General features: G+C 39.4%; 5 protein-coding genes across 6 annotated transcripts; 1 reads left to right on the top strand and 4 right to left on the bottom strand.

Moving 5' to 3' along the window:
• Nucleotides 1–1,246: 1,246 nt before the first annotated feature.
• Nucleotides 1,247–3,434, top strand: smtlb (somatolactin beta). 2 transcript variants are annotated; one of them, XM_058411415.1, is made up of 5 exons: nt 1,247–1,326; nt 1,936–2,120; nt 2,655–2,768; nt 2,881–3,060; nt 3,175–3,434. In XM_058411415.1, the coding sequence occupies exons 1-5, from the start codon at nt 1,311–1,313 to the stop codon at nt 3,370–3,372; spliced, it is 693 nt and encodes a 230-aa protein (XP_058267398.1). In that variant the 5' UTR covers nt 1,247–1,310; the 3' UTR covers nt 3,373–3,434. The 2 variants fall into 2 exon arrangements, with proteins under 2 accessions (XP_058267398.1, XP_058267397.1); XM_058411414.1 differs by having other exon boundaries at nt 2,640–2,768.
• Nucleotides 3,435–4,056: 622 nt separating this feature from the next.
• On the bottom strand, nt 4,057–5,184 carry kcnj1b (potassium inwardly rectifying channel subfamily J member 1b). The gene has a single exon (XM_058411397.1). It carries the CDS (start codon nt 5,182–5,184, stop codon nt 4,057–4,059), a length of 1,128 nt encoding a protein of 375 aa, XP_058267380.1.
• Nucleotides 5,185–7,524: 2,340 nt separating this feature from the next.
• dcps (decapping enzyme, scavenger) lies at nt 7,525–10,466 on the bottom strand. The gene is made up of 6 exons (XM_058411411.1): nt 10,264–10,466; nt 9,701–9,851; nt 9,375–9,520; nt 8,950–9,063; nt 8,473–8,583; nt 7,525–8,228 (listed from the first exon to the last, which is right to left on the bottom strand). The coding sequence occupies exons 1-6, from the start codon at nt 10,432–10,434 to the stop codon at nt 7,962–7,964; spliced, it is 960 nt and encodes a 319-aa protein (XP_058267394.1). The 5' UTR covers nt 10,435–10,466; the 3' UTR covers nt 7,525–7,961.
• A 154-nt stretch (nt 10,467–10,620) lies between these two features.
• On the bottom strand, nt 10,621–16,531 carry foxred1 (FAD-dependent oxidoreductase domain containing 1). Its single transcript, XM_058411394.1, has 11 exons — nt 16,331–16,531; nt 14,711–14,931; nt 14,502–14,612; nt 14,251–14,369; nt 13,358–13,452; nt 12,969–13,070; nt 12,733–12,809; nt 12,378–12,538; nt 12,158–12,287; nt 11,757–11,861; nt 10,621–11,602 (listed from the first exon to the last, which is right to left on the bottom strand). The coding sequence occupies exons 1-11, from the start codon at nt 16,470–16,472 to the stop codon at nt 11,348–11,350; spliced, it is 1,518 nt and encodes a 505-aa protein (XP_058267377.1). The 5' UTR covers nt 16,473–16,531; the 3' UTR covers nt 10,621–11,347.
• A 1,200-nt stretch (nt 16,532–17,731) lies between these two features.
• On the bottom strand, nt 17,732–25,623 carry stt3a (STT3 oligosaccharyltransferase complex catalytic subunit A). Its single transcript, XM_058411390.1, has 18 exons — nt 25,507–25,623; nt 24,642–24,753; nt 24,479–24,539; nt 24,282–24,403; nt 23,678–23,823; nt 23,496–23,586; nt 22,748–22,854; nt 22,504–22,668; nt 21,810–21,990; nt 21,104–21,259; nt 20,925–21,016; nt 20,251–20,406; nt 19,698–19,886; nt 19,164–19,280; nt 18,948–19,050; nt 18,346–18,534; nt 18,138–18,253; nt 17,732–18,053 (listed from the first exon to the last, which is right to left on the bottom strand). Exons 2-18 carry the CDS (start codon nt 24,727–24,729, stop codon nt 18,015–18,017), a joined length of 2,118 nt encoding a protein of 705 aa, XP_058267373.1. The 5' UTR covers nt 24,730–24,753; nt 25,507–25,623; the 3' UTR covers nt 17,732–18,014.
• Between the last annotated feature and the right edge of the window lie 440 nt (nt 25,624–26,063).

The raw sequence follows: 26,063 nt of genomic DNA, 5'->3' as shown, positions 1-26,063 counted from the left end.
TGGTATGCTGAAGCATTCAGAGTTCCTTTCACTGGAACTAAGGGGCCAAGCCCAGCTCCTGAAAAACAACCCCACACCATAATCCCCCCTCCACCAAACTTTACACTTGGCACAATGCAGTCAGACAAGTACCGTTCTCCTGGCAACTGCCAAACACAGACTCGTCCATCAGATTGCCAGATGGAGAAGCGCGATTTGTCACTCCAGAGAACGCGTCTCCACTGCTCTAGAGTCCAGTGGTGGCGTGCTTTACACCACTGCATCCGACGCTTTGCATTGCACTTGGTGATGTATGGCTTGGATGCAGCTGCTCGGCCATGGAAACCCATTCCATGAAGCTCTCTGCGCACTGTTCTTGAGCTAATCTGAAGGCCACATGAAGTTTGGAGGTCTGTAGCGATTGACTCTGCAGAAAGTTGGCAACCTCTTCGCACTATGCGCCTCAGCATCCGCTGACCCCGCTCCGTCAGTTTACGTGGCCTACCACTTTGTGGCTGAGTTGCTGTCGTTCCCAAACACTTCCACGTTCTTATAATACAGCTGACAGTTGACTGTGGAATATTTAGGAGCGAGGAAATTTCACGACTGGATTTGTTGCACAGGTGGCATCCTATCACAGTTCCACGCTGGCATTCACTGAGCTCCTGAGAGCGACCCATTCTTTCACAAATGTTTGTAAAAACAGTCTGCATGCCTAGGTGCTTGATTTTATACACCTGTGGCCATGGAAGTGATTGGAACACCTGATTCTGATTATTTGGATGGGTGAGCAAATACTTTTGGCAATATAGTGTATATTTTTTTCTTTTTATTAGTTATTATTCTGTAGACAGACAACCAAGAAAAATAAATAATTTTAGTATAAACTATAGTTTATTTTACAATATTAGAATTTTCACAGTTATAAATATAATAAAAGTGTGAACAGGAAACCTCATCATTCTTATTATTTAAGACAATTTTCCCAGTATAAAGCAGTATGACATATTTACCAGTAATGATACTTTTCCTTGCCAATACAATCAGTCAGTATTTAAATCCTGATTTAATTTTTCTCGTTATTTAACTGTGGTAAATCTGTTATTTTGTATATATTGAGAAATTGTAGCTGGCATAATGTTCCAGGATTGAAGTCCCAGTGTCAGAAACGCTGCATAAAATCATCGACCCACACAATCTGTGACCCAAACTATCATCTTACTACTTATTCTTTATTCATGGCTGAGAAGGTGTATAAAAGGAGTTGGTCTTCCACGACAGCACAGGTACAGTGGCGAATTTAGACAAAACTTTTCTTACATTCTACAATCATGAACATGACCAAAGGTACAGTATCTACTCTACTTCATTCCCTACTACAGAAGCATCAGAATGAGATCAGGATATGTTTATATGGCTTTATTTATACATGGCTTAGGGCTTGTATCACAGTGCTGTTGAATTCTCAAATCTGATTGGTCAAATAGTGCTGATCAGTTTCTATAACAGCAAGCAAATTAATGCATATTGTTTCTATAGTGATGGGAACTTGTATAGCAGGCATGCAAGATGCCTAATTAACATTTACTGGAAGGAGTCTCCAGTGTCAGGGCTTTCAGGAGTTTTTTCCCAGATTCGTACACTTTTTTAAATGAAAGACAAACAAGAGGCTTGTGAGGGTATGACTGTTTATAACTTCTGTAACATAAGTGATAACAGGAACGACCTTTGTGGTCATGCTTCGACATAACTATGAATGGATGAAAGCATAATGTGTCACAAATAAAACTCAGCAACTAAGATTCATTTTAGTGTAATAGTCAAAAAATCACTGATGTCTAAAATGAAAACAACACTTCAGAACATTATAGAAAAATAATCCAAAACTGTAACTTCATTACACCACTCCAAAACTGATTATTTTAAAGTTTTCTAAATCATTTTTTTGTGCTGCAGTTCTGCAGATTTGGATAGGGATCTTGCTGTGCTCTGTAAACGGATTACTGGGCTCGGCTCTGGAATGCTCAGATCGTGATCTTACAGGAGCGCGATGCTCAATTTCTGTAGAGAAACTTCTGGATCGAGCCATCCAGCATGCTGAGCTCATCTACCGCATCTCAGATGAGGCCAGGACATTGTTTGTAAGTAAATGCAGGCATGTTTAAATTGAGATTAAGGATGTGAAGGAGCTCTGTGTGGGCAAAGCTTGGTAATGATTACTTGATAAAAAATGTTCTATGAAAAGTTCTTCAGTAGTGTCTCTATTAAAACCTATAATGATTCTTGCATAGAACCATATAAAAAGTGTTTACTTTTCAAAGAAATTCCAAGTAAAACCATTTTAGAAAGCTAAACTTGAACTATCCAAAAAACCCTATTTAGGAGTTCTGCTCTGCAACTGCACATATCCCAATGATGTGGAAGTTCAGCCACTTGATTCCACTTCCAATTCATCTCCTAATTACATCAGGACCTACTAGTTAGTAGAGGTATGGCTCAAGGTGTGCATCAAGGTCTTTCTGGACCTTCAGGCCCCAACATAAAAAGCTGTAGAAGCTGAAGTTTTATACAGGAAAATGGAAGGCCCTTAACTCTCACCTGCCCACATCTATGCTCAGATTTTATTCTGCCTTTGATAAATGTGCATCAAGTATCAGCAGCTTTCTGATTTGCAGGAGGAGATGTTCATCCCTTTAGCGATACCTGCACATCAAAGCTATGGAGGCAACTCTTGCATGTCCAATCTTGTGCACATCCCTACATCCAAACTTGAAATTCAACAAATTTCGGTAGGTTCATCAATATAGAGTTCCAATTGAGTAGGCTGTCTGTTAGAGATGTCAAAGTTGATGAGACAGCACTAAAAATGCTTTAAGGTCTGTGGGTTCTTCATTGTTGCAGGACAAATGGCTCCTCCACTCAATCTTGATTCTGGTTCAGTTCTGGATCGATCCCCTGGCTGACCTGCAGGATTCTCTTGACAGGTACGACAACGCCCCCAGCTCTCTCCTCAGCAAGACCAGGTGGATGTCAACCAAGCTGATTAACCTTAAGCATGGAGTTCTTGTGCTTATGAGTAAGGTATGTTCAAGAAATCAGGGGAATGTTTTCCCTGATGTCCCAAGTCCCTTTGACCAAATGTAACCAAAAAAACTAAAATTTAGCATTCTTTAAGTGTTTCATTTGTGTGCACAGATACTGGATGAAGGAAGTCTGGAGCTGGAAAATAATGAGAGTGTGACACGCCACGTTGTTGCTCCTGCCATGGCAGAGCAAGTGCTGAGGGACTACACCGTGTTGACCTGCTTCAAAAAGGATGCTCACAAAATAGAAACATTTCTAAAACTGCTTCGATGCCGCCAAACTGATAACCTGAGCTGCTCCTTTTTCTGAAGAGTCTGGAAAAATCCTATACATGCACAATAAAGGGAATACATATTTTTTTTGCAAATTTATTTTAGAATGAACGTCTGTCTCTTTGTATGTTTGCTGAGCTATTGCTGCATTAAGCAAAAATCTCTGAAAATTGCACAAACCACCTCAACGAAATGATTCATTTGTTAGATGCATTTATTATCAATTAAAGTAGAATGGTGTCAACTGCTGCACTTGTATTTGAAGGCAATTATACAATCAGTAACAATCAGGTAAGAGAAAACTTGAAGGAGTGAATGAGCCACAATTACTTGCAAAAAAGGCTTTTTAAGTAAAGACTTTTTTACTTTTTAAGTAAAACTTTTAATTAAATTTAAACAGTAAGTTGAAATTGGAAATCCAGTAGATTGGATATATATTGTACCTGTGAAGATTAGCTTGTAATTATTTTTCAAAAAATAAATGCATACTGAATACAAGAGAGGCCTTAGTGCAGAACCCTGAGGAACACCTTATTTGTCCTTTGTATATTGAGAACAATAATATACTGACAAACCCTTTTTTCTAGGCCATGGGTTCCCAACCCTGTCCAGCACATTTTAGCATTTTTTGAGCTCTAGCACCCTATCTGAGATGGGTGTGTTACAGCAAGGAAAGCGCTAAAATGTGCTCCAGGTTCTCCAGCCTTCTATGTCCAAGTCTCTACATTTGCGCATTGGCCATCAAATCTTCTGTAGTTACTACCTCAAACCCAGGGTTGTCGAAGCCTTGCTGTCCATGCTGGTGAAGTTCTCTGTTGAGTTCATTTAGATAGCAGCTGGAGCAGTGAGGTGTGGCTACTGGAACGGTTTTGGAGAAATTAGAAAAGTCAACATGGTATTTGCCCCCTTTGGTTCGGGAGATGATGGGCAGGAAGCAGTAACCCCACTGGATCTCACATGGGATGTAGGACGTGCGAACCTGGCATGAGGAGCTTGTGGATTCAGCCATGCCTTCCAAAAAGACCACCAGCTCAATGTCCTGCTGCTGAAGAGTATCAGCAGTCATCTCTGAAAAAGGACTAGAACTGTCAATTACATGGCACAGCGTCAGCGGACAAACGAAGAAGAGGTTGTCCTTACCAGCATCCACCATGAAGTCAACATTAATCTGGTCCAGAATGACAGGTTCTCCATCTGGGGTGACGCTGGTTTTCAAAAGCTTGCCGTAAATATGGCTGCCAATGAGCAGCGTCTTCCGAAGGTTAGCAACTCGTATCTGCAAGCACATACTTTCGTTTTTCAAACAGATCACAGCCGTGTCACTAAAGGTAACGGTCTTGGCTCGGTTTTTCGGTAGGGAGATTTTGGCCAGAATCAGGCCGCACATGAAGCAGTTTATAATGGCACCCACTAGAGACTGGATGACGAGAAGGGCTACAGTCTCGGCACAGTGACCTGTCAAAGCTCGTCCTCCATATCCAATGGTCGTCTGTGTCTCTAAGGAATAAAGAAAGGCACTTGTGAGACCATTTATGTTTTCAATACACTTTAAATGGCCATCTGGAAGGTTTTCTCCCTCTAGGTCCCCGTTGCTTTTTGCAATAAGGTACCACAACAGGCCGAAGACAAACCAGCTCCCTGTGAAAGCAGCGACAAAAGAAAGTATAACAAAACGCCATCTGATCTCAACAAAGGTGGTCCAAAAGTCCATCAGGTAAGCAAAATGGCTGTGATACGCAACATTGCCAAATTCAATGTTACAGTGACCGTCCTTGGTCACAAGTCGCGTCCGTTGAATCCTACGTTCCGATACATGATCATGAACTTCCTTGCGGATGAACTGCAACATTCCTTCCAAAGAAAAAGAAGCAAAAATTTCCAATATTCATGTAGCAACATTCTGTTATGATTTGATACTGCTGTATTTACTGTACACGGTAGCAGATATTATGCAACAAATTAATAAAAACAAGTATGGTTATAAGATAATGTTACAAAAAAAAATCTCTCAATTTCTTTCCACAAACATCACTGCCTGAATACAACACCACTCTCGTTTCAATCATATTAATCATTGCAGAGATCCTGTCATTTACTGAACATCAGCAACCAGCTTAATTAGTGAGCTCTAACAGAAAAAGGAACTTACCTCCACTGACACAGAGGTTTGCAGCAAATGTACCAAATATATGAGCGTGTTTATCTAAAGCTTTTAACAAAGAGCAAAAGACGAGATGAAAGTTCTGTATTTTCACATCTCCGTCTAGCAAAACACCATTGGGGTACCTTGAAAAAAGTAATCCGCATTGCAATGCCCTAATCCTAGGCACATGCCAAACTGTTTACAAAGAGGAAAAGCGGTTCAAAACATCCTACATTATCTTAAAAATCAGAAAAAAACACACAAACATGCACTTATGACTATTATGGTACCTTGATATGACTGAACATTTATGGTCTACATGGCTTCTTGGACTTTGAAATAGGTAACAAAAACCCTCCAAAGAGCCTCCCCACTGCTTGGATTTTACCCATGAGGGGACTAAACCTTCACAAAGCAACCCTTCAATCACACTTTCCTTTATTCTCTAAACCCCACACACCCCTCCTTCACATCCACACTCTCAGAATGCTAGAATATTCCATATGACGATCTAAATAAAGTTGGTTATAAAGTATTACATACTGTGCATAAGTATTCATTCTGCTTTCCTGTATTTTGTAGAAATCTTATATATGGGACACAAGTAGTCCATTACTGAAAAAAATCAATATAGTTTGCAAAACTGATTGCCTCAGAAGTCATGTAATTATCCGAAAGAAGTCAAACTGTGTGCAGTTAAAGTGTTGCGTTATGCAAGGCACTGTAAAAAAGTATTTAATTATTATATTAAATTCTAGCAGAATACTGTACAACTAATATTACATTCTAGCAGAATACTGTACAACTAAAACACACACACTATAATCTGATTAGTCAAACGGCTTCATTTTATGATGCCGTAAAGAGTTTTTGAGAGAGAAGAGAGTCTGTGTGTGAAGTTTGAACTCCTCAAAAGAGGCCGCAAGTTTGTCAAAGAGGCCCCTCAGCTTTGCAACTCAATGAATTTTGCACAGCCAGGGACCCTGGGCTAAAAAAACGATAAATATGCCATAGATTTTTTTTTTCTTTCCTCCTAGGGATCCAGTTGAAGCCGGTTTGGAGATGTATGTAGGACAAAATACACAGAAAGAGCACAAACTGTACAGAAGGGGGAAAAAATGTCATAAATTATTTGTAATAATGTATATTTAAAAAGCAGTTTTCATCCACCAGTGCGAATGTGTTTGAAGTCTCGGGGTACAGCAGTGTTAATTATTCATATTTTTCGTATTACACGCATTAGAATTCAAACATTATCAGAAGACACACAAAAAAAAAACACAAACGGATCAATTATACAGATTATTACAGATATGACGACCACACACTGGTGGAAAGTTCAATAATTTACTATTTTTAAATAGTAAAAGGAGTGTAGGTTTCCATATATGCAAGAGCCCCAGATTTTATAAAAGTTCTCGACAGAGCCCTTCAGTGAATATCTGTGAGTTATTTTCTTTTTGGTGAAGTGAAAAATGTCTTTAATCCACAAGGAATGAATCGGGAGAGCAGATGATTTCGAATGCAATAAAATCAGGCGCCTAGCCAGGAGGGACACACAGGCTACAAAATCCGCCTCATAACCTGGACAATGAACTGATAAAGGAAGTGAACCAAACGGTGCTGCTGTAGCCACAGGTTTAATTGCTATTCCAGCCACCTGAGACACGGTCTCAAATATTTCACAGCAGGGTTGCCAGAGCCTGACGACAGTAATAACAGATAGGATCAACATCAACATAAATTTGTGAGAGTTTGACCCAAGTAGGATGGAGTATTCTGCATTGGATCCAGCCATGTTTGCACCCTGTATAAAATACTCTCCCATAATTCATCTGAAATGCTCTCTAATAATTCTTCTTCCCACTGAAATTTTATGGATTTCAATATAGAGAGTGTATTTTTATCATAAACAGAGGAAATCATCCCTTTCCCAGTGGACACTGGTTCAAGGAATGAATCTATAGGTGTGGTAGTATGGAGACTGGGAAATTGAGGATGTTTATCATGGATAAAACAACAAGTATTGTAAGAAAAATATATATATTTCTAGCCAGTGAATATTTATTTATGTATATATAAATATTTAAACATTGTTAGATCGTATGTTACCCACAGGGGATCCTGTACATCACTGATGGTGGAAAAGCAAAATTTAATGCCAGACAGTTTGAAATTCATAATGTAGCTTGTAATTGTCTCCAGATTCGCAGCGATGTTTTTACAAATACGTTTTTTTTTTACAAAGGGGGAAGTGGAGCTGTTAGTAACAGGGCAGTTAATGAAGTACATGAAGATGCTTCAATGGCAAGCCACATGGGTGAACCTTGAATATTTTATTCGTATAAAAAAGCGTATAAAAGGCTACATGACATACATGTCAAATGACAAAATTGGAACAAATTGGAGAAGACGTTGTCAGGATTACAGTAAGAACAAGAACAATCGTCTCTCACACTTACAAGGTTTACAAAAGTAAAAGTCTAGACTCTCCCAGCTTCTCTGAACTTGCTCAGCAGTGCGTCGTCCGCTCGAATGGGGAAAGTCAGTGCGTGTTTGCGGTAGTACTCCGGTCGGTCCTGCAGGTTTTGGATGACGTCAGTGAGCAGGTGCGCTCTCTCCACACCACACCCTGGAGCTTCATAATCCAGCGTAATGAAGTGCACATGGAGGTGGTAGTAAGATGGCTGGTAGTGCAGCATCACTCGCAGTTTAGATGCCGGGACGCTGTAGCGCTTCATGATGGCCTCCTGTTAGGAGTCAGGGAGCATTTTAAACATATTCTACCACGAGCAGAGAACTGTATTCCTCAACACCAACAAAAACAAATGAGAGAAAGCAAGAGAGAGAGTGAAACATCGTGCCCTGTTTACTGTCCAGGAATATACTCATTTAACAAACTGTTTAATATTTAACATAAAGAAATGATCCTTTACACCCATTTTTAATATTTTCTGACGCTTCCGTTCCCTGTGTCAGTTCTTACACACTCACCAGTCCTTTCTCCCGGATGTTTCTCAGTAAAGGCAGATGATCCGGCGTGAGATCTCTCAAACTCTTCACGTCCCTTCGATGTGTAATTGCAATCAAATATAAGTCGTCAACCTGAAATAATGCAAACAAAACTTCTCAACTGAGGCCTGATATTTAATTTCTTCTTTTGGACTGAATAAACCTCCTTATCATTAACAGTGCATTCGACTAGACTGTTCACTAATCCGGGAACAAGATAACTCCAGTTTACTTTGGTCTAATGTTTTATGGTGGAGCTCAGACACTAACATAACCAGGTTGCTCTGAGTTTTTTTTCTGAATAATCAGACGTTATTTATCATACTAATACATTGTAAAAGATCTAATTCTGTGCTCAGAGTTTTAGGCAACGCCTCCATTTAAAATGTGCTAATAAACAAGTTGTTGATATTTAGTGAAATAATTATTTCTTTCATTTATTGTCACATGTTCACAAACCTGCTTTTGGTCCCATTTGAAATCTGGAAGCAGGACAAAACCGTCCTGTGGGTCTGGATCTTCGAAAACGATCCGGTCAGCTTCCGCTTTCTTTTCCAAGATGTTGTAGACCCACTGTATAGAAAAGCAACCAAGTTTTTATTGCATTCGATATTATAAGAGACAGTCCTCACACACACACACACTCACACAAAAACCATGACAACAATGGCATGACAACAAACTTCCCTATCATGTAACTTTACCTGTAAAAGTAGAAGTTTCTCAGGAGGTTAGCAGCTCAGTGATGGCTCAGGATCCCAAACAGAGCCAAGTGTGCCAACATTTTTATTAAAACACACAACAAAAACAGATGTGTATTTTCAAGTGCTGAAGCTAAATGCCAGTGGGAATGGTGACAGCAGCAGTCCAGAGACATGACCTACCTGCACACTGAAGCTCTGGCTGTTAATGTAGGGAAGTGTGATGGACTGATAGTCTTCTTCAGTCTCCTCAATGAGAAACGTCTCTTGACGCTGATACTTCTTTACGTGTTTCTCCGTTGCTGGGCAGATCACAGTGGTTTTAACCCCTGCAAATAAGACAGAATTCGTTAAAAACCATTATTTTACACAACGTTCACAATCTACATCAACGTCAGCCAACGTCTTTAGCGGAAAATACACCGTAAATACCTCAAATCAAGACGCACTACCAAGCTAGAGTTTACCCAGGATCAGCTGTCAGTCTGAGGGACATGTAGGTTCCTTACCGTTGAGATACGGTGGTGGTTGGAGCTGGTAGGTGCTGTAGATGTCGTTCTTCATTTCCAGCAGCTGTGTGCTCTTCTTCAACATCTCTGGAAGGACATCTTGTGTGATCGGAGTTTTCTCCAGGATGACAATAGCCTCCTGGTCATCAATCTAACGAAAGGTGATGACACACAGAGCCAAAATGGAAAATAAAAGAATGAATGTCTTCTAACCTACTATAAGACAAAGCTGGAGAAATGGGGTTGGCAACGGAAGAAATAATGCGAAAATGAAGTATTCTTCATGTCTTCATTATAAAACTCTTGAAATGTTCTGAATGAATCTGAGAATGAATGAAATTTAAATATGCAATCTTGCATTATCAGCTCTCTGTAACTTCATGGTAAGTCAACCGAATCCTAAACGGCTCCGTGTCTCACGTACAGTGCACTACAAATGGTGTAGAAGCCATTATTTCCCACACTAACGAGTGCGCTAATGAAGACAACAAACAGCTGTTTGAGATGCAGCCCAGGAGTAACGTTAGTTAACAAGCTAACAAGAACGTCTTCCCGCTTTGTACCTTTCCGTGCACGAAAATGTTTTTCTCCCTGGCAGAGTCGCGGAGGATTCGCCCGACTTCAAAGCCCGATATGGAGCTCTCCGCTGCGGGCTTGCCATCATTTTCATCGGGTTTATGTCGCTTTGTCTCTCTCTGTGTTTCAGACTCGACGCTATTTTGTGTCGCTGCCATTTTGTGACCCACGTGACCCAAAGGACCAATGGCGTTTAAGAAGAAAAATGTAAATATTATTTGTTGCTTTTTTATTATTATTATTTTAGAACTAATAGTACAACTATTTTAAAAAAAAAAGGGAAAAAAAGAAATGTAGATTCATTTGACAAACACAGTAACTACAACAATTAGACCATACTTCCAATGTTTATTTTCCTGGTCAAAAAAGCCCTAAATAGTGTTGTTAAATAAAATTATTGCCACATTTTTGTATAAAGTAAAAATTGTTTCCAGCAACAATTTTATAATTGAAATCTGTAGTTTTCAACTATTTTTCCCGTAAAGCCTAATGGATCATTTTTTTACTTTGTCGCCACCTTGTGGTAAAGATTGTTGTAGCACGAAAATCTTTATACGAGAAACACCTGATGTACAGTTTACTCCCAGTATATTTCTTTCACACACACACACACACACAGTGACCATTTCTGTAAACTTCCACTCAGAAATGTGCCACAGCATTTTACAAGATTTTCTGAATTTTATTACGATGCTAAAACACATCCACGTTTGATTCTCCAGCAGACAAACTGGAAATTAAATCAATTAATGTCAATATCAGAATTATTGGTACCCTTCTAAGAAACGGGTAAATTACACTTAAAAACACAAGACATGATTCAAAAGTTCCTCTCAGTTCAGTTTTGCCTGTAAAATTCAAAATGCTGTATGAAATGCTGCATAATTACGCATACTTTTTTCAGTAAAGAGCATTTCAGAGAATGAGTAAGGAGTAATTATCCTGTTTGCACTTTAGACAGCACTTATGTCACGGCGCCTCCTCTTATTTCCTTCATTTCTTTTCCACGACGTGTCAACCTGAGTGGTTCAGGTTAACGGTTTTAGAGCATTAATGATGCCTCCTCCATGCTCACACAATGTTCCTCTCCAGCATGGGCTCCTGACAGAGGATGCGTCTGAAATCGAAGGCGCTCAGGTCAATGGTCTTGAAGTCCCCATCCAGGATGAGCTCAGCCACAGCACGGCCCACGGCGGGAGAGTGCTGCAGCCCATGTCCACTGAAACCTGTTGCCAAGTACATGTTGTTTACCAGTGGGTGCAGACCCACGATGCCGTTCTGGTCAAACGTGTTGTAGTCATAAAACCCCGCCCATGCTCCTGACACCTGATGAAAACAGATATCAGCAATCAGGTGGACAAATTATATTCCCAGGTTAATTTACTACAGTGTTTCCCATAACGCATGACTGAATAAAAATATAAAGCAGCATGTGAAATGGATAAAGCTATGTCTTGCATTTAGTACAGAATGTTTTCACCTTCAGACTTTCAAAAGCAGGAAGTCGATGTGCCAGAAGAGGCCAGACTTTCTCCTGGAAAAACTCATGGTCCACATCCAGGTTACTGCAGTCCGGTTCCTCGTTCTGCAGCAGGTCAAGAAACAAGAACATGCAGGAACTTGTTAGGAGAAATTCTCGAATAATTCAATCCAATAATTTAAAAAAAATCACAGTCCTCCTTCCTTTATAGCAACATGCTGTTTGGTCTTTTGGTGCTTCTTTAGTTTTGGTTTCTTTTGGTGTCAATAAAAATTCTGATAAATCTGACATCAAAACTGTTGTTAGTAAATAAACAGTGTTGATGTATACAGTGTTGTTTACGTCTCTACGGTATTCTAGAATTCTCCTAAAATAGCTGAGAAAACAGAGCTAAGCCACACCTCCTCCGGTGACATCCCTGTGATGTAATTTCCTCCAAGGCCTTCTCTCCGCAGGTAAACCCCCGAGTAGTCGATCAGAAACGGACACTCCAGGCCCGGCCCGTCTGGACAATGCACCACATAAACGTACCTGCAGGTTGTTGGAGTACAGAACCACCCTCATGCTGTTAGAGAAAATGAACTGATTCAGAATCAGAATGTCACTGAATGTTAGCGCTACCTCTTTCTGGGTTCTACAGGTAACCGGAAGGCCTCCGCATGGGTTTTCAAGCCATGTCCGACACCTAGCATGTCGACGATTTTCCCCGAGCTGGCGCCGGCCGCGTTTATGACCACAGCACACTCCACAGGCTGGTACTCCAAACTGTTAGGCATCTGAACCTGGAACAGAATCACAACTGAGCTCATGCTTCACTTTCTCTTACACCAAGCAATTATTTACTGCATCATGGGGTGAACTGGATGCTATATTAGTTTGCATCAGATAATTATAAAACAATCTGCTTTATTAATATTGTGATTTAATTGTTCATATTATTAAACCTCTAGTTCTTGGTTTAAGGGATAAAACTCACATTAACATATTTGATCCTTTTTATGTTCAGCAGGTCTCCGTCCATGGTTTCTGCATTTTGTGTCCAAGATCTAAATCCTGAAAAAAAAACAGAGAAAACTGTAACAGCCATCGCACATGCACATGATTCCGGTCATGATTAACAGAAGTCTACAAACAGCTACACAAGTCAGAGGCCAGAATAATGTCACAGTGCTTTTAATATGTTATAAAAAATGATTAAAAAAAAAAGTTAACCTGTGACTTCTCCAAAGCACTGATACACTCCCATAGACATGGCTTTGCGTCTGAAGGCATTCAGGAGGGTCCAAGGGTCGAACCAGCCTTCGTTCTCGAGTCCTGGTGAAGAGAAGCTGATCAGTATGGTCTAAAATTTAACAGTTTTTAACAATTAATAAAAGATGATGTTATCTAGAATAACCATGACAGACTGTGGAAATAAAATGCAGCTTGATGTGCTAAAAATATCGCTAAAACTGTCATTTTATTTACCATTTGTATTTGTTCTGTTGACTAAAAGCCTGAGAAATACATTATTTATTGGATATAAAAAAAAATCCAAAAATGTATGTCACCTGGACCCAAGCATAGTGTTAAAGTTTACTAGCTCTCAAAAAAAGACTAACCAAGAGAAGCCAGAGCGACGCCATCGGTGTTCAAACAGGGGAATCTCTCCTTCAGCTGTGTGGGTGACAGCAGGCTGACTTCAGCCCCGAATTCTCTAAGAAGTGAAAAATATATAGATAAATACAGATTCATTGTAATATTTGAAGTGGTTGATTCTCACTGAGCCTTAGAAGGGAGTTGACTCGACTTTGCCGGGTATCGATTCAAGACGACATGAGACTCAGTAAGTCTCCACTTGACTCAATGAACCACCACTAGATTCCATGAGAATCACCTTGATCCTCTCAGACTTTGTCCTATCAATTGTTACTTGCCTCTACTCTTGGTGATTCAACTCAGTGGACCTTGACTCATCTCAGTTGGCCTTGACTCGTCTCAGTAGACCTCCACTCGACTCACTGGGCCTATTAACTGGTGGATTAACTGAATCTCAACTCCATGGGAATCACCATGACTCCCTCGGACTCTGCCCTATTAATTTGGTCTTGACTCACTGGGATTCGACTTCTTGAGATTCAACTGTAAAGACTCCAAAGACAGCCTGTCGTTATAAAGCTAGCTTCCTTATTTAACAGTAAACTAATACTACTTTTTAAGAATTAAAAAGGTTCATTTATTATAACGGATGTAATATATCTGGATGTTAGATATAGACCATACTGTATATACACGAGTGTGACACAATGTGACCTTTTCAAAGCAACACTGTTAACCATGTGGGTGACTGACGTTCTCAGTCACCACACCTGAGCTTCTAGAGGTAACACTGGGTGTGAAAGAGAAGACATATACACACACACACACACACACACACACACAGCAGTAAACCATGTACAGATCATCATCCAGCAGATCTATAGGTAGCGCTGTTCAATTTGTAAATTATTCTCACTTTTGAATGGCGTAGTTCTCCTCCATAATGTGTGCCGACGCTTCACTGGCCAGGAAAAGATAACCTGAGTGATTAAACTGCAGGTCGATGGGATCTTCGTTCAGCACGCCAAGATGTTCCTGCACAGAGGGGATGTCAAATCCTAAACCATTTTCACATGATTAATGATGTCATAACAGTGTACTGGTGAGAGCGAGATTTACATCTCATATATTTCTAATAAACTCATGAGTGAAGCAGTGAAGGATTACGTTAATATTCTTCATGAAGTTAGCGGAGGCCAGAGAGAGCTGGATGTTCTCCTTCAGTGAGAACTGCTGCCGAATTCCTCCAGCAGAGAGCACCGTGGAGGACTGGCTGTACTGAGAAGATAGAAAAGAAAAAAAAAAAGACGGAAACTGAAGTAAGAAAAAAACACAGAACTTTGTAAGTACATGTGGCTCGAGTGAACAGGACTTACAGTGGGATCCTTCTCCACCAACAGCACCCTCAACGAATCCTGAGACATCAGTTTTCTCTTCAGCCAGTACGCGATGGACCAGCCAATCACGCCTCCTCCGATGATCACGATGTCAGCACGTTCAGGTGGAAGGCCTTGGGTCAGCTCGAATGGGCTCCAGTCACTGCCTGGCATCGCCGCTTTTGCTTTCTCACGGAACGCTTTAAACTGGTCCTCAAGATCTAGGGAAAAAATATACAAATTTTCTTTACACTCTTTCTTTTTAGACTCGAACAATCCAACACTATTCTCACTGTTTATCAGGCGATTAATAAGAAATTTACTTCAGCATATGTCGATCCTACTTTTTTTTTTTATCTTCAGTTCTTTTATGAAAACAGATTAAGGAGGCTCAAGAATTTTTTGTTATTATAAAATTAGATTTTTTGGGCCAAAAATCTTGGTCACAGCTGTCAACAGAGTCAAGACTGCATTTCATTCAGATCATCAGTTAAAACATAAACAAAGAAAATATTTTCATCATATTCACTTTGATTCCTAACTGTGACTGCTCACGTGTATCTGTGAAGATTATACACATACAGCAGCATGACTTCTCATATCGGAAGTGTAACTACATTTACAAACAGATTAGTTACACACAGTTACACAGAACAGTTTACTTTCACGTCCTGCTTTTGCATGCCATCGCTGTTATTGTGAACTTTTATACCAGTTGAGAAAACGCTGATATGAAATCAAGATAACGCGTCTTTCGGTCAGAAAGAAGGAAGCAGGAAAATTATTTTTTATTGAATGTTGTATTGTAGGTAGGAAAGAGGGAAAGGACAAAGGAAGTTCAAAAGGAATGGAAGAAAATCTGAACGTTGAGAAACAAGGAAGCTCATAAGGAAGGAAGGAAGCTGGAAAGGAAAGAAGCAGGGAGGGAGGAAGGAAATTTGAGAAAAAGGCTGTAAAGAAGGAAGGAAGGAAGCTGGAAAGGAAAGAAGCAGGGAGGGAGGAAGGAAATTTGAGAAAAAGGCTGTAAAGGAGGAAGGAAGGAAGGAAGCTGGAAAGGAAAGAAGCAGGGAGGGAGGAAGGAAATTTGAGAAAAAGGCTGTAAAGAAGGAAGGAAGGAAGGAAGGAAGGAAGGAAGGAAGGAAGGAAGGAAGGAAGGAAGGAAGGAAGGAAGGAAGCTGGAAAGGAAAGAAGCAGGGAGGGAGGGAGGGAGGGAGGGAGGGAGGAAGGAAATTTGAGAGAGAGAGAGGGAGAGAGGAAGAGAGGAAGGGAGGAAGGAAGGAAGGAAGGAATTTGAGAGAGGGAGGGAGGAAGGAAGGAAGTTGATTCGTAAATGTGAAAGTTCAGGATTATGAAAGCTATGTAGGAAGGAACCAACAAGCTTATAGACACGATTTAAACATCCACTCAGTTCACACCAAGCACTATCAGTATCTCAGTGTATTTAAGCAGAAATACAGAAAATACGAGATTTGAGATTCAGACAAAATCTACGTCTAATAAATAAAACCGGCTGAGAGCAGGTTATTAAAGGTGACTGACTGGTTATTGGGGTTTATCTTCATCTGACAGATCAGTAATACTGTCCTGGTTACAGCAGGCAGCTGAACAGCTCTAACTCACCCGAGATGATGTCTTTCCGCACATGTCTCCCTGTACTGAAACTCCGACTGCTTCTTACTCCACTGCTGCAGCGGTTAGAGTTTACTAAAGCCAACGCTTTGTAACTGTGGCCATTTAACAGGATTTTATGCCAACTGGACATCGCTGAAGTTAACCTACTCCTTCCTGCCGTGATCTTCAACTGACTCTCACGCTGAGAGGATTCACACGACGTGCAGGCGTAGCTCCGCCCCTTTGTGATTACGTCACGCCACACCTCACCAAGCTGCTCCCGGAAGTGTATTTAATTATTATGATTAAATTATAACTTTATTCAGCCGTGCGTATGTTTTACAGCTTAGTTTTTAAGCAGTGGACTCTCGAATTGCACATGGAAAACATTATCTACAGCCAAGAACGTTTGTACCGACATTTCAAGCTGTATTAGTTAGATTTAGTGATTTCTTGCAGCTCCCTAAAAACTACATATCCCATGAGCACTCCGCTTTTAGTCTCGACCGCGTGTCGTGTAGAAGGTTTTGAGCTCGCAAGTTAGTACGACAAGGTGGCTCGAAATATATTGTTTTACCTCGAAAAAATGAATAAAACAAAAAGCTGTATTATTAAATAGCAAGTCGTCGTCCATGTTTATTAGCTGGTATAGTCTGTGCAGCCAGGACAAGTGCCCGGATGAGACGGCGAGTTCTGATTGGTCCAGATGCTCCTCCTTCAGCTGATGCCAAAATGGACGCTAGTCTGTTTTATTAAAACCATGGCCAGTGCTGAGGCGGATTTAATTCGTATAAAATCATGTAAATAAATTCGGATAAAGTCCTAATCACTTTTATTATATTCTTATAATGTGAAAAAATACTGCAGATTTTTTAACACATGTCTATAATTAAAATATAATAAATCACCTCATGTAGTGGTAAAAGTAAAAAATAAAAGTAAAAAAAATACCATGAATGAATGAAAATCTGCTTTTTTTGTATGAATGTACTGTTTTGCTTTTTATAATGGTATATTTTTAATAACTTTATATATAATATCTATATATATGTAAGCCATTCTCAGGCCATGGTTAAACAAGTAAAATACAAAAAGAGTGTCTCGGACAGATTGATCAAACACCACCAATTATCTTCCTGTGGCACCATAAAACGCACATTAGTAAATATACTTAATTAAATTTTATACAGTAGACAAAACCACTAAGCTGAAGCCTCAGTTATTTTTTAGTTTTAAAGCATCAACAAAATGAATAAACATTAGCAAAGTGCATTCTGTGGAAAGAGATGCTAGCTATCTAACTTGAGCTATATTTTACATGATGCAACAGGTTAGTTTTTATAAAATTTGGGAAATATTTTTAGTTGTTTGTTTACCTTTGACTGTAATAATAAACAAAAGACACATGTGTCCCATTCACTCCATTTATTATCCCATTGGTAGACAAATCATTTGGTTGGTCACTGATTGCAGAAACACATACTGACGTTTTCCTGTTGTTTTGAAGTCTCACTTCATTCCAAAAAAAAAAGTAACACCACATTGTAAATCATAAAAAAGGCAATAGAACCTTGTCCTGCAATCACAACAGAAGTATAAAAAATATCCACACTGCTCTTCAGATCACAGGGGAAGGTGTTCAGTGCTGTGCGTTTGTGTCTGTGTGTGTGTGTGTATGACGAGTGTCTGGGTTTTACGTTCGCGAGAGGCCTCGGTTGTCCAGGTCTTTAACCTGTTGGGCAGAAGGACAGGCTTATTAGCATATCTTCATTTGACTTTTAAGAGATGAGATGCAGTGATGTTTAGAGATGTTTACCTTGTATATCCTGACCAGCCAGTGCTCTGTGGTGTATGCCTCCTCCAGCACATCTAGCTCGAAGTCCTTGTTGCCGATCTCAGCGTTACGGACTCGGTCATAACCGGGAGGACGTTCTGCAATGAGCATGCGTGTTAGTTTTGTTTAATAAAAAAGTGCAGAGCGAATTTAAACTTTAGACAGAAGCAGACTGGACAGAGACACTCACTGGCCTCGGTGTAGACCTGGCCGAAGCGGTAGTAGCACATTTTGTACATTAAACAATTAAGCAGAACTGGAGACCCTTCCCTGTCCACGCGGAACTCGCCAGTGGGAGTGTAGTAATCGTGTTCCCTGATGTGCCGCCCCGTGTCTGTGCTGCCTCCAATACGCACCATCCACAAGAACTTATTTATGTCTACAAGACCGGAAAGATTTCATTAGTGAAAATGAACTTCATGAAAAGATGGTAACAAAATAATAATAATAAATAAAACAATAAAATAGCAATTAATAGCAATATTCAAGAAATAAAGTAAAAAATAATAAAAATAAGTAAATTATATATTATATATATAAAAAATAACAATAAAATGTGTTTTTAAAATAAAAATTAGCTTCATGGACTTTTTCTGAACATGGACCAGATTCTATTAGATATAAATAATTAAGAAAATAAATACAGAAATAAAAAAAGTCAGTTCATGATGAGCTGAATTGAAAAATTAGATATTATCTAATTATTATGATATGCATTTGTGCCTGTATTTGAAATAATAAATGAATCAAAATCCTTTTCTTTTTATTGTTTTACTGAGTATGAGCACCTACCGTCTGATGAATATCCAGTCAGTCCTCCGAAGATCACCAACACGTAGCTCACGTCCAGCTCTCGCATGATCTCGTAGGCCTTTTCCTCTGAAGAGGCCATTGCCTACACACACACACATTATAAAACACACACCAATATTATAATCATTAGGTCCATCTTAAAACCTGATTGTAAAATAGAAATAAATTCAGTCTAAAGAGCACTGAGCGGCTCACCTGGCCAACTCGAGAGATGTGCGTGTTATTCCAGGTGTTGTTGTCAACCAGAATTGTCCGATTTGCCATGGCAGTTATCTGATAGCCGTAATCCCACCAGGACATGACCTTGGCATCCTGAGGGAGAAAAAAAAGGTGTGTGAAATCACAGGAACAAAATTTTTAACAAAATGGAAGTCTAAGGGCTTCAGAAATAAGCGATTATACGTATGTTTGTAGCACATTCATGAATTTTCTGATTAAAATCTGTAGCCTGCCACTTTTTTTGGTCTGTGACAGACTAACGTCCAATCCCAGGTATATTCCTGCCCAGAAATAGTTCTGGATCATGAAATCCATGGTCAAATGAAGAATAAATGAATGAATGAAATCATTTGTGGTTACGCCAGTAGAGAAAAGATAAAACAAGGAGTGTAGTGTAAAGTAAACAGAACGATTTTTACAGCATTGGAAAGCCGAATTAAAATTGCACTACATGTGAACGCAGTGTGGACGACGTGATTAAAGAAAGCGAGTTAAGTATGCGTGTCTGACCTCAGGGGTGTTGTGTCTGAGCCAGTAATAAGCCTCTCTGAAATCGTCAAAGATGATGCGGCTGCCATCTCCTCCACGAGCCGAGAGCACAATAGAGGGGGAGGAATAGGCCTCACTGGTCACCCATGTCGAGTGGAAGGTGTAGGTGATCAAGAAGAAAGCCATGACCAAAATCATTCCACTAGCAACCTGCAGACATGTGGAGAAAAATACCACAATCAGTTTAACACAGTCTTTTTTTTTTTTTTTTTACTGTATGGTGAGGAATGTGTGACTTCTGATTTGAAAACAGTTTAAAATGTCATTAGTCAGGTCATTGTATCTATCTGTGATTTTTGCAGAAATTCCAAATCGCTTCAATTTCTCTAAACTTAACTTACTCTCCAAGGGGTGGACGAGATCATATCGAAAATATCTCACATCATAATATGAAAAGACATTTCAATAAAACACGATTTTTAGACTAAATGTATTTCATTGAATTTAAATATCAACATTATATCACCCAGGTATAATTCAGTTTTCTAATTTTCAATCAGTTTTAAGCTTTCACCTCATTCTTGATGGGGTAGGTGGAGTCCTGCTGCTTCTTGGTCTTCTTGTCTGGTCGGCTGACGTCCAGGTTCTTCATGTACGTGGTGAGAACCTGAGAAACACCGATTCCTGACAGGATGCACATGACTGGAGCCAGAACCAGCATCAGACGCACCTACAGTGGGGGAAGGCAATGAATCACAGCTCTAAATTACACAATATAAAAGCAAATTCACAAAGTAATTCACAGCTTAAAGGTCTTTAAATCCTTCACAAAATGAGCCTAAGGCATTTACATTTTGATTATTAAAATATGTAGTATTTAAATGTATGTGAATATTAACATGTTTATAATGTTTTAGTTGTGGGACAAATCCGTGTTAATTTATTCCATGCAATAATAGTTTATGGAGCTAAATCCCAGATAGCTTCATATTCATTGCAATTTTCTCACTATGTGTCTTTGCTATATATATATATATATATATATATATATATATATATATATATATATATATATATATATATATATATATATATATATATATAAAGCCTACATAGTGAGTGCACAACATGTCAAACAGAATAAATAGAAAACAAATTAAAAATGTTTTAATATAAATTAAAAGGTGAGAATCTGTAACTTCACCAGATACACTGAACATTTTTTAAAATGACAGACATGGAGCTTACCATCACAGCTGAGAAGTACATGCTGGTCACTCCGTACATGATGATGAAGATCCTGGCATCCGACAGGTTGTTGAAACAGTAATACAGACCCACTGGAGAAATTAAAGAAAAAATACAATTAACATTATGTTTTTGAGATTCTAGAGGCAAAATAAATGAAATAAAGTAGGTTTCTTTACCAGGGAACATGAAGACCAGCAACTGCAGGTCAAAGTAGTAAGATGACCAGGTGGTGGGCTGGTGCTCGGAAACAGAGGCGATGATGGGGATGTTGTTCTTGGCATAGGACGGGTCCAGGAGAGAGTAGAAACGGCCGGTCCATGGGGAAATCTTTCCTGATCACAACAGAAAGAGCCACATGTTCATGATGGGATGCTCTTTTTTTGTGGCTCATACAACAAAGTGACATTGTTTTATAATTTTACTGTCAAGGGTTATGACCGTATTTGGGGTAACATGATTTAGAAACAAGGTTGTTATTCATTTATAAGCTAATATTACAAATATCACTACCTATGAAGGCTTTTGCAATCTAACTAGAAGTCAAGTTACAACGAGCCACGTTTAAATTAGACGAGTACCTGCTATCTTTGTCTTTTCCTCCATACTGATGATGATAAAGGACAAATTTTTCCATTTATCTACTTTTATCAATAACACTGTGTAAAACACAGTTATTGGAAGGTTGGTTGGAAGGTTACAGCAACCAAGTAATAAACAAAATTAAAGGCTACTTTTAACATTTACCTCCTGCCTGTCTCCAAGCTGTGCTACAATCTTAAACAAACACTTTTTTCATTATTAAGATAAGAGCACACAGACTGAGCAGGTGTGCGTGTGTGTGTTCATGTGAGAGGGAGAGTACAGGGTGTGTCGTGTCCTTACCAGTCACCATAAGCACGGCTCCGACGGTGAGCAGCACGAAGACGACCAGGGAAAAGACGCTCTTGAAGAGGATCTCAAACTGCTGGGCATTGAGTTTGCTGCGCAGGTAATCCACAAAGGCATGAATCTGGCACAGGCCAAACACGCCGAAGGCAGCCATGTGCTCGGAGGATTGCACAGGCTAGAAAAAAAAAACAAGAGTGGAGTAAAATACCTCTTCATTTAGAGAGCCAAGAGATTAACCATAGGTTCCGAAAACTACCTCGCCCCAAAAAAATACCTTTTTGTTATTCAATGAATATTCAAATCCTTTCCTTTTTAAACTTGGAAAATAAGCCCCACCCCCTAGTGTAATACAGACCTTGTTTTTTTGCTTGTCAATGACAGTATAGGACACTGAACATTAACTATTTAAAAACAGACAGTTTCTATAGATTTTTTTTTTTTAGATGACTACTTAAACCGTATGTATTTGTACATATTATAAACATCCCAATAAATGGACGGTCCTTGTGCATGAAAAAATTTTTAATAATTGTATTCAAATGTATAGTAAATGTATGGAGACTTTTATAATTGTTTACAAAATGTATAATGCTGATAACCATTACATTGCTAATAAAAAATTATTTATAATTTATTATAAATAGGTGATTTACATCTGATATTTTCCTAAAAAAAGAGACTGATCTACCTGGAAGCCCACAAAGGAGATTTGCATGGACAGGATGGTGCCCAGGCAGTACACAGTGCAGTAAGCCACGTAGATACGGTGTGAGAATCGGCCGGTGAGCATCAGCACCAGTACATGCAGGGGGATCAGGTTGATGAGGAAAACGTAGCCTCCCCATGATGACACCTACAAGGGAAAAAAACGTGGCTCTATAAGAAATCAGAACAGTAGTGATAACATCACTACCACCTGGGATGACGCTCACCATGTAAAAGTACGCTAATGCGCAGATGGCCGACCAGTAAACTGAACCCGTCTTCACCGCCTTGATCCACATGTAGTAGGTCAGCAACATGCAGAAAATAGCAATTCCTTTAAAGAAGAAGAAAAACAGCCTAAGTGTCACAAATTATAAACATAAATAAACACAATTTCCCTACTAATTTCCCTCCCTCTCCTCGTCATGGTTACATGTCAAAATGTGGTTAAACAAGAACAGATCTGTATAACCATGAGATAAATAAACACTATTGTACATATAAAAATAGTCAAGGTGCAAGTCCTGAAGTGTTTTAATCCTTCTTAATAGAACGAAACATCAAACAAATATCAGTTAAGTTACAGACGTTCCATCATCAGTCTTATTTTTTCACTCTCACTCTTGAAGATAATATAATTAAATAAAGGAAAAAGGTCTGTAAAGATTTCAAATCATAGCTTTATGCCTGAAACTGGAGACTTCCCTAACTGTGGTATAAACAGGAAACATGAATGAAAATGAATCAAGACCCATGAATCTGATCAATCAGAACAGACACCTCAACAAATCTATCATTATAAAACCTAAAGCAGTGGTTATTAGTGAAAGACAATAAGGATGAAATCTGAGAAATGGAACACATACTTCACACAATTATATAGTAACTTGCATCTAAAGAGCAACTGAAAGACAGTGTCGATATGTCAAACTTTGCCTTATATGATTTCTTTCCAAAAAAAAAAGTTTTTTAAACCTTCGTTATCATAGGAGCCTGCAACAGATCGGGAAATGTATCCTGGTACGACAGCGATCATAGCGGCGGCGAGAAGTCCAGCACCAGCATCCTGTCAGGAAAAAAAAAAAAAAAATCAGTATTGCATATCTGAGTGAAACAGCACAACCTGAAACGAGTCGATGAGGACAGAGAGAAGAAACCTTGAGCTCCTTGGTGAAGTGGTAGGTGACGATGGCAGTGAAGGAGGAGAAGAGCGGTGCGAGAAACACGCACACATTTCGGATGTCGATGGTGACGTGGAAGAAGTGCAGCATGTGGTAAAGGGCTGCCGAGGTCACCATCAAACCTGCACAGAAAACGTTTTCTCATTCTTAAAGTGTAGAAATTCTCTTGGATTGAAAAATTCTACTAATCAATTGATTGTTTGATTCAGTTTGAGGCAGGGCTTTTAGGAGCATGATAAGTGATGTCACTAAATAAGATCCACAGTTTGAACCAATCATGAGCTGATATGCAAATTATATTTAAATCCGAAGACACAGAATTGAGAGGATACAGAGATGAAATAGTAGTTGTTATGGTAATAGGACATGTTTCATTTTAGTGATACTGAAAATGTACAATTTGCATATCCATGGAGAGAAATCATACATTCATTTGCAAGCAAACTTTCACTGTGAAGCACATCATGGTTTCACATGGCCACATTAAGGGTATTATGGTTGCACATCGCCACATACCAAATAAAAGACTTCCACCTCCAACACTGTATACTAGCACTCTGTTGAGTTTCACTCTACCTACCAGGATAGATGGTGCCTCCGATGATTCTGCCGAGTGGGTACCACGCACGATCATCGAACCAGTTGTGAAACTTGTAAAAGCCCTCCTCGGCCAGGAAACGAGTGGTGCGGTAATTGAAATACCTGAGAACCAGAACCATGCATGGTAAATATCTACATCATGCTTTCTCTCCATCATACCTGTGTGTGGATACTTACGGATCGAACTCGTGGATGACGCTCTCGAACCTCAACACAGAGAAAAGGCGAGTGGAAAACGCTGTAGTTAGAAAGAGAGAGAGTGAGAGAGAGTGAGTGTGAGGCATTAAAACATCTGTCTACTCTGTAGAAAAACCATACAAGCTAAATAAAAAGCACTCACACAGCACGGCCGCCATGGACAGGATGAGGAGCTTCAGCAGCGTGTCCTGTTTCTCGTAGGACAGCCGCAGGAAGCCCATCTTCGTCATCTTTACTTTTCTAGCACTGGATACCTGGGACACAGAAAAACACAGTCATCTGTTTATTGGCACATTAAATGAAACATTCATTCTGTGCGTCTGTGGCATTGTTGTTCAAAGCAGCCAGTCTGACAGGTCTACAGAGGTGCAGCAAATCCAGTCAGGCATGCTTTGTTGTATTTCTTCTACCTGTATTCACGCAAATCCCGCCTCCGTGCACTATTTAGTTTACATTCATTATCTTCTGATTGGCTGATCTCACTGTTCATACAAAGCGCTATTAGGTGTCCATCAAACCCCTCGGTCAAGAGGCGGGTTTTCTGGAATACGGGTAGAAAAATAAATCGAGTTTGTGTTTTTTTATTTTTTGTGCAAACAAAATGTTTTCAATGCGCGTTATGATTAGCATACACAGTCACCAAAATAAGTGAATGAACCAGTCAATGGAATTCAGCTACGTAAAACACGTTAACAGGATCTGGCTAGCTGCTCGTGAAACTGGGCAAAAATGCAAGAAAATGCTCGTTTTATATTTCATGCACAATATATTTAAAATTCCTACTACCTCTAGACAACTAATGTTACTAAAATAAGCAATAATAAGATTACAAAACGGTTCATTTCCTATTGCTAACCTGAACTAGCTTGCTAACTAGCAAGCAAACAACACAGCATGCTACACCATTTTAAACATTTTCCTTAATCTAATTTCCTCCATATATATTGCAGATTATCTATCTTCTTCTCGATTATTAGGCAAACTGATAAAAAAATTTTTTTTTTTACCAAATTCTTTCATCGGCGGTTCCCTTCCACTCCGCTCCTCTTCCACACTTCACTTTTCCCCACACACACTACACTCTCAACGATCAGAGCCCCGCCCAGCCACGTAAAACTCGCGCTTATTGGATGATCAACAATCATGGCTACATTCCCTCTTTTCTGATTGGTTGCATACCTGTCATTCAAAGCGATACGAAGTCCATACTTTCTTTAGGGCGATTCAGAACTGACGTGTCCTTACAGATGTGTTACTTACGGTGTAGATTCACAGAATAAGTGCTGTACACTAGTACTAAAAAAGTAAATACAAAATATTATGATTTTTTTTTAAAAAACATTGTTTTTTGCACCAGGTGATAAACAGGCAAGAATGAACTGGGAATAAAGAGAGTTTAAATAAAGTGTGTTGGACAGTTACTCAATCCCTAATCTTTCTACGAGATTAGTTATGTTATATTATATTTATTCACTGTGTGGCCAAAACTATGAGGACATCTTGACTTTATAAGCTTGGGCGTATATATACCTCCTCTCACACAGCTATCTATAAGATTTTGTAG

This window comes from Hemibagrus wyckioides, linkage group LG16, assembly GCF_019097595.1.
Source record: "Hemibagrus wyckioides isolate EC202008001 linkage group LG16, SWU_Hwy_1.0, whole genome shotgun sequence".
NCBI lineage: Eukaryota > Metazoa > Chordata > Actinopteri > Siluriformes > Bagridae > Hemibagrus > Hemibagrus wyckioides.
This window is presented reverse-complemented; position numbering and strand designations above follow the sequence as displayed.

Excerpts from the sequence above, each read along its gene's own strand:
- smtlb (XM_058411414.1), top strand. Across the intron at positions 2,769-2,880 it reads TTGAAATTCAACAAATTTCG|GACAAATGGCTCCTCCACTC; the intron begins GTAGGTTCATCA and ends TCATTGTTGCAG. Across the intron at positions 3,061-3,174 it reads TTCTTGTGCTTATGAGTAAG|ATACTGGATGAAGGAAGTCT; the intron begins GTATGTTCAAGA and ends TTGTGTGCACAG.
- kcnj1b (XM_058411397.1), bottom strand. The coding sequence starts at position 5,184 with ATGTTGCAGTTCATCCGCAAGGAAGTTCATGATCATGTATCGGAACGT.
- dcps (XM_058411411.1), bottom strand. The coding sequence starts at position 10,434 with ATGGCAGCGACACAAAATAGCGTCGAGTCTGAAACACAGAGAGAGACA. Across the intron at positions 9,852-10,263 it reads ACATTTTCGTGCACGGAAAG|ATTGATGACCAGGAGGCTAT; the intron begins GTACAAAGCGGG and ends ACCTTTCGTTAG. Across the intron at positions 9,521-9,700 it reads ACCACCACCGTATCTCAACG|GGGTTAAAACCACTGTGATC; the intron begins GTAAGGAACCTA and ends TCTTATTTGCAG.
- foxred1 (XM_058411394.1), bottom strand. The coding sequence starts at position 16,472 with ATGTCCAGTTGGCATAAAATCCTGTTAAATGGCCACAGTTACAAAGCG. Across the intron at positions 14,932-16,330 it reads GCGGAAAGACATCATCTCGG|ATCTTGAGGACCAGTTTAAA; the intron begins GTGAGTTAGAGC and ends TTTTTTCCCTAG. Across the intron at positions 13,071-13,357 it reads CGTCGCTCTGGCTTCTCTTG|GACTCGAGAACGAAGGCTGG; the intron begins GTTAGTCTTTTT and ends TCTCTTCACCAG.
- stt3a (XM_058411390.1), bottom strand. The coding sequence starts at position 24,729 with ATGACGAAGATGGGCTTCCTGCGGCTGTCCTACGAGAAACAGGACACG. Across the intron at positions 23,824-24,281 it reads CGGAGGCACCATCTATCCTG|GTTTGATGGTGACCTCGGCA; the intron begins GTAGGTAGAGTG and ends TTTTCTGTGCAG. Across the intron at positions 19,887-20,250 it reads CCTACCCCATCAAGAATGAG|GTTGCTAGTGGAATGATTTT; the intron begins GTGAAAGCTTAA and ends ACATGTCTGCAG.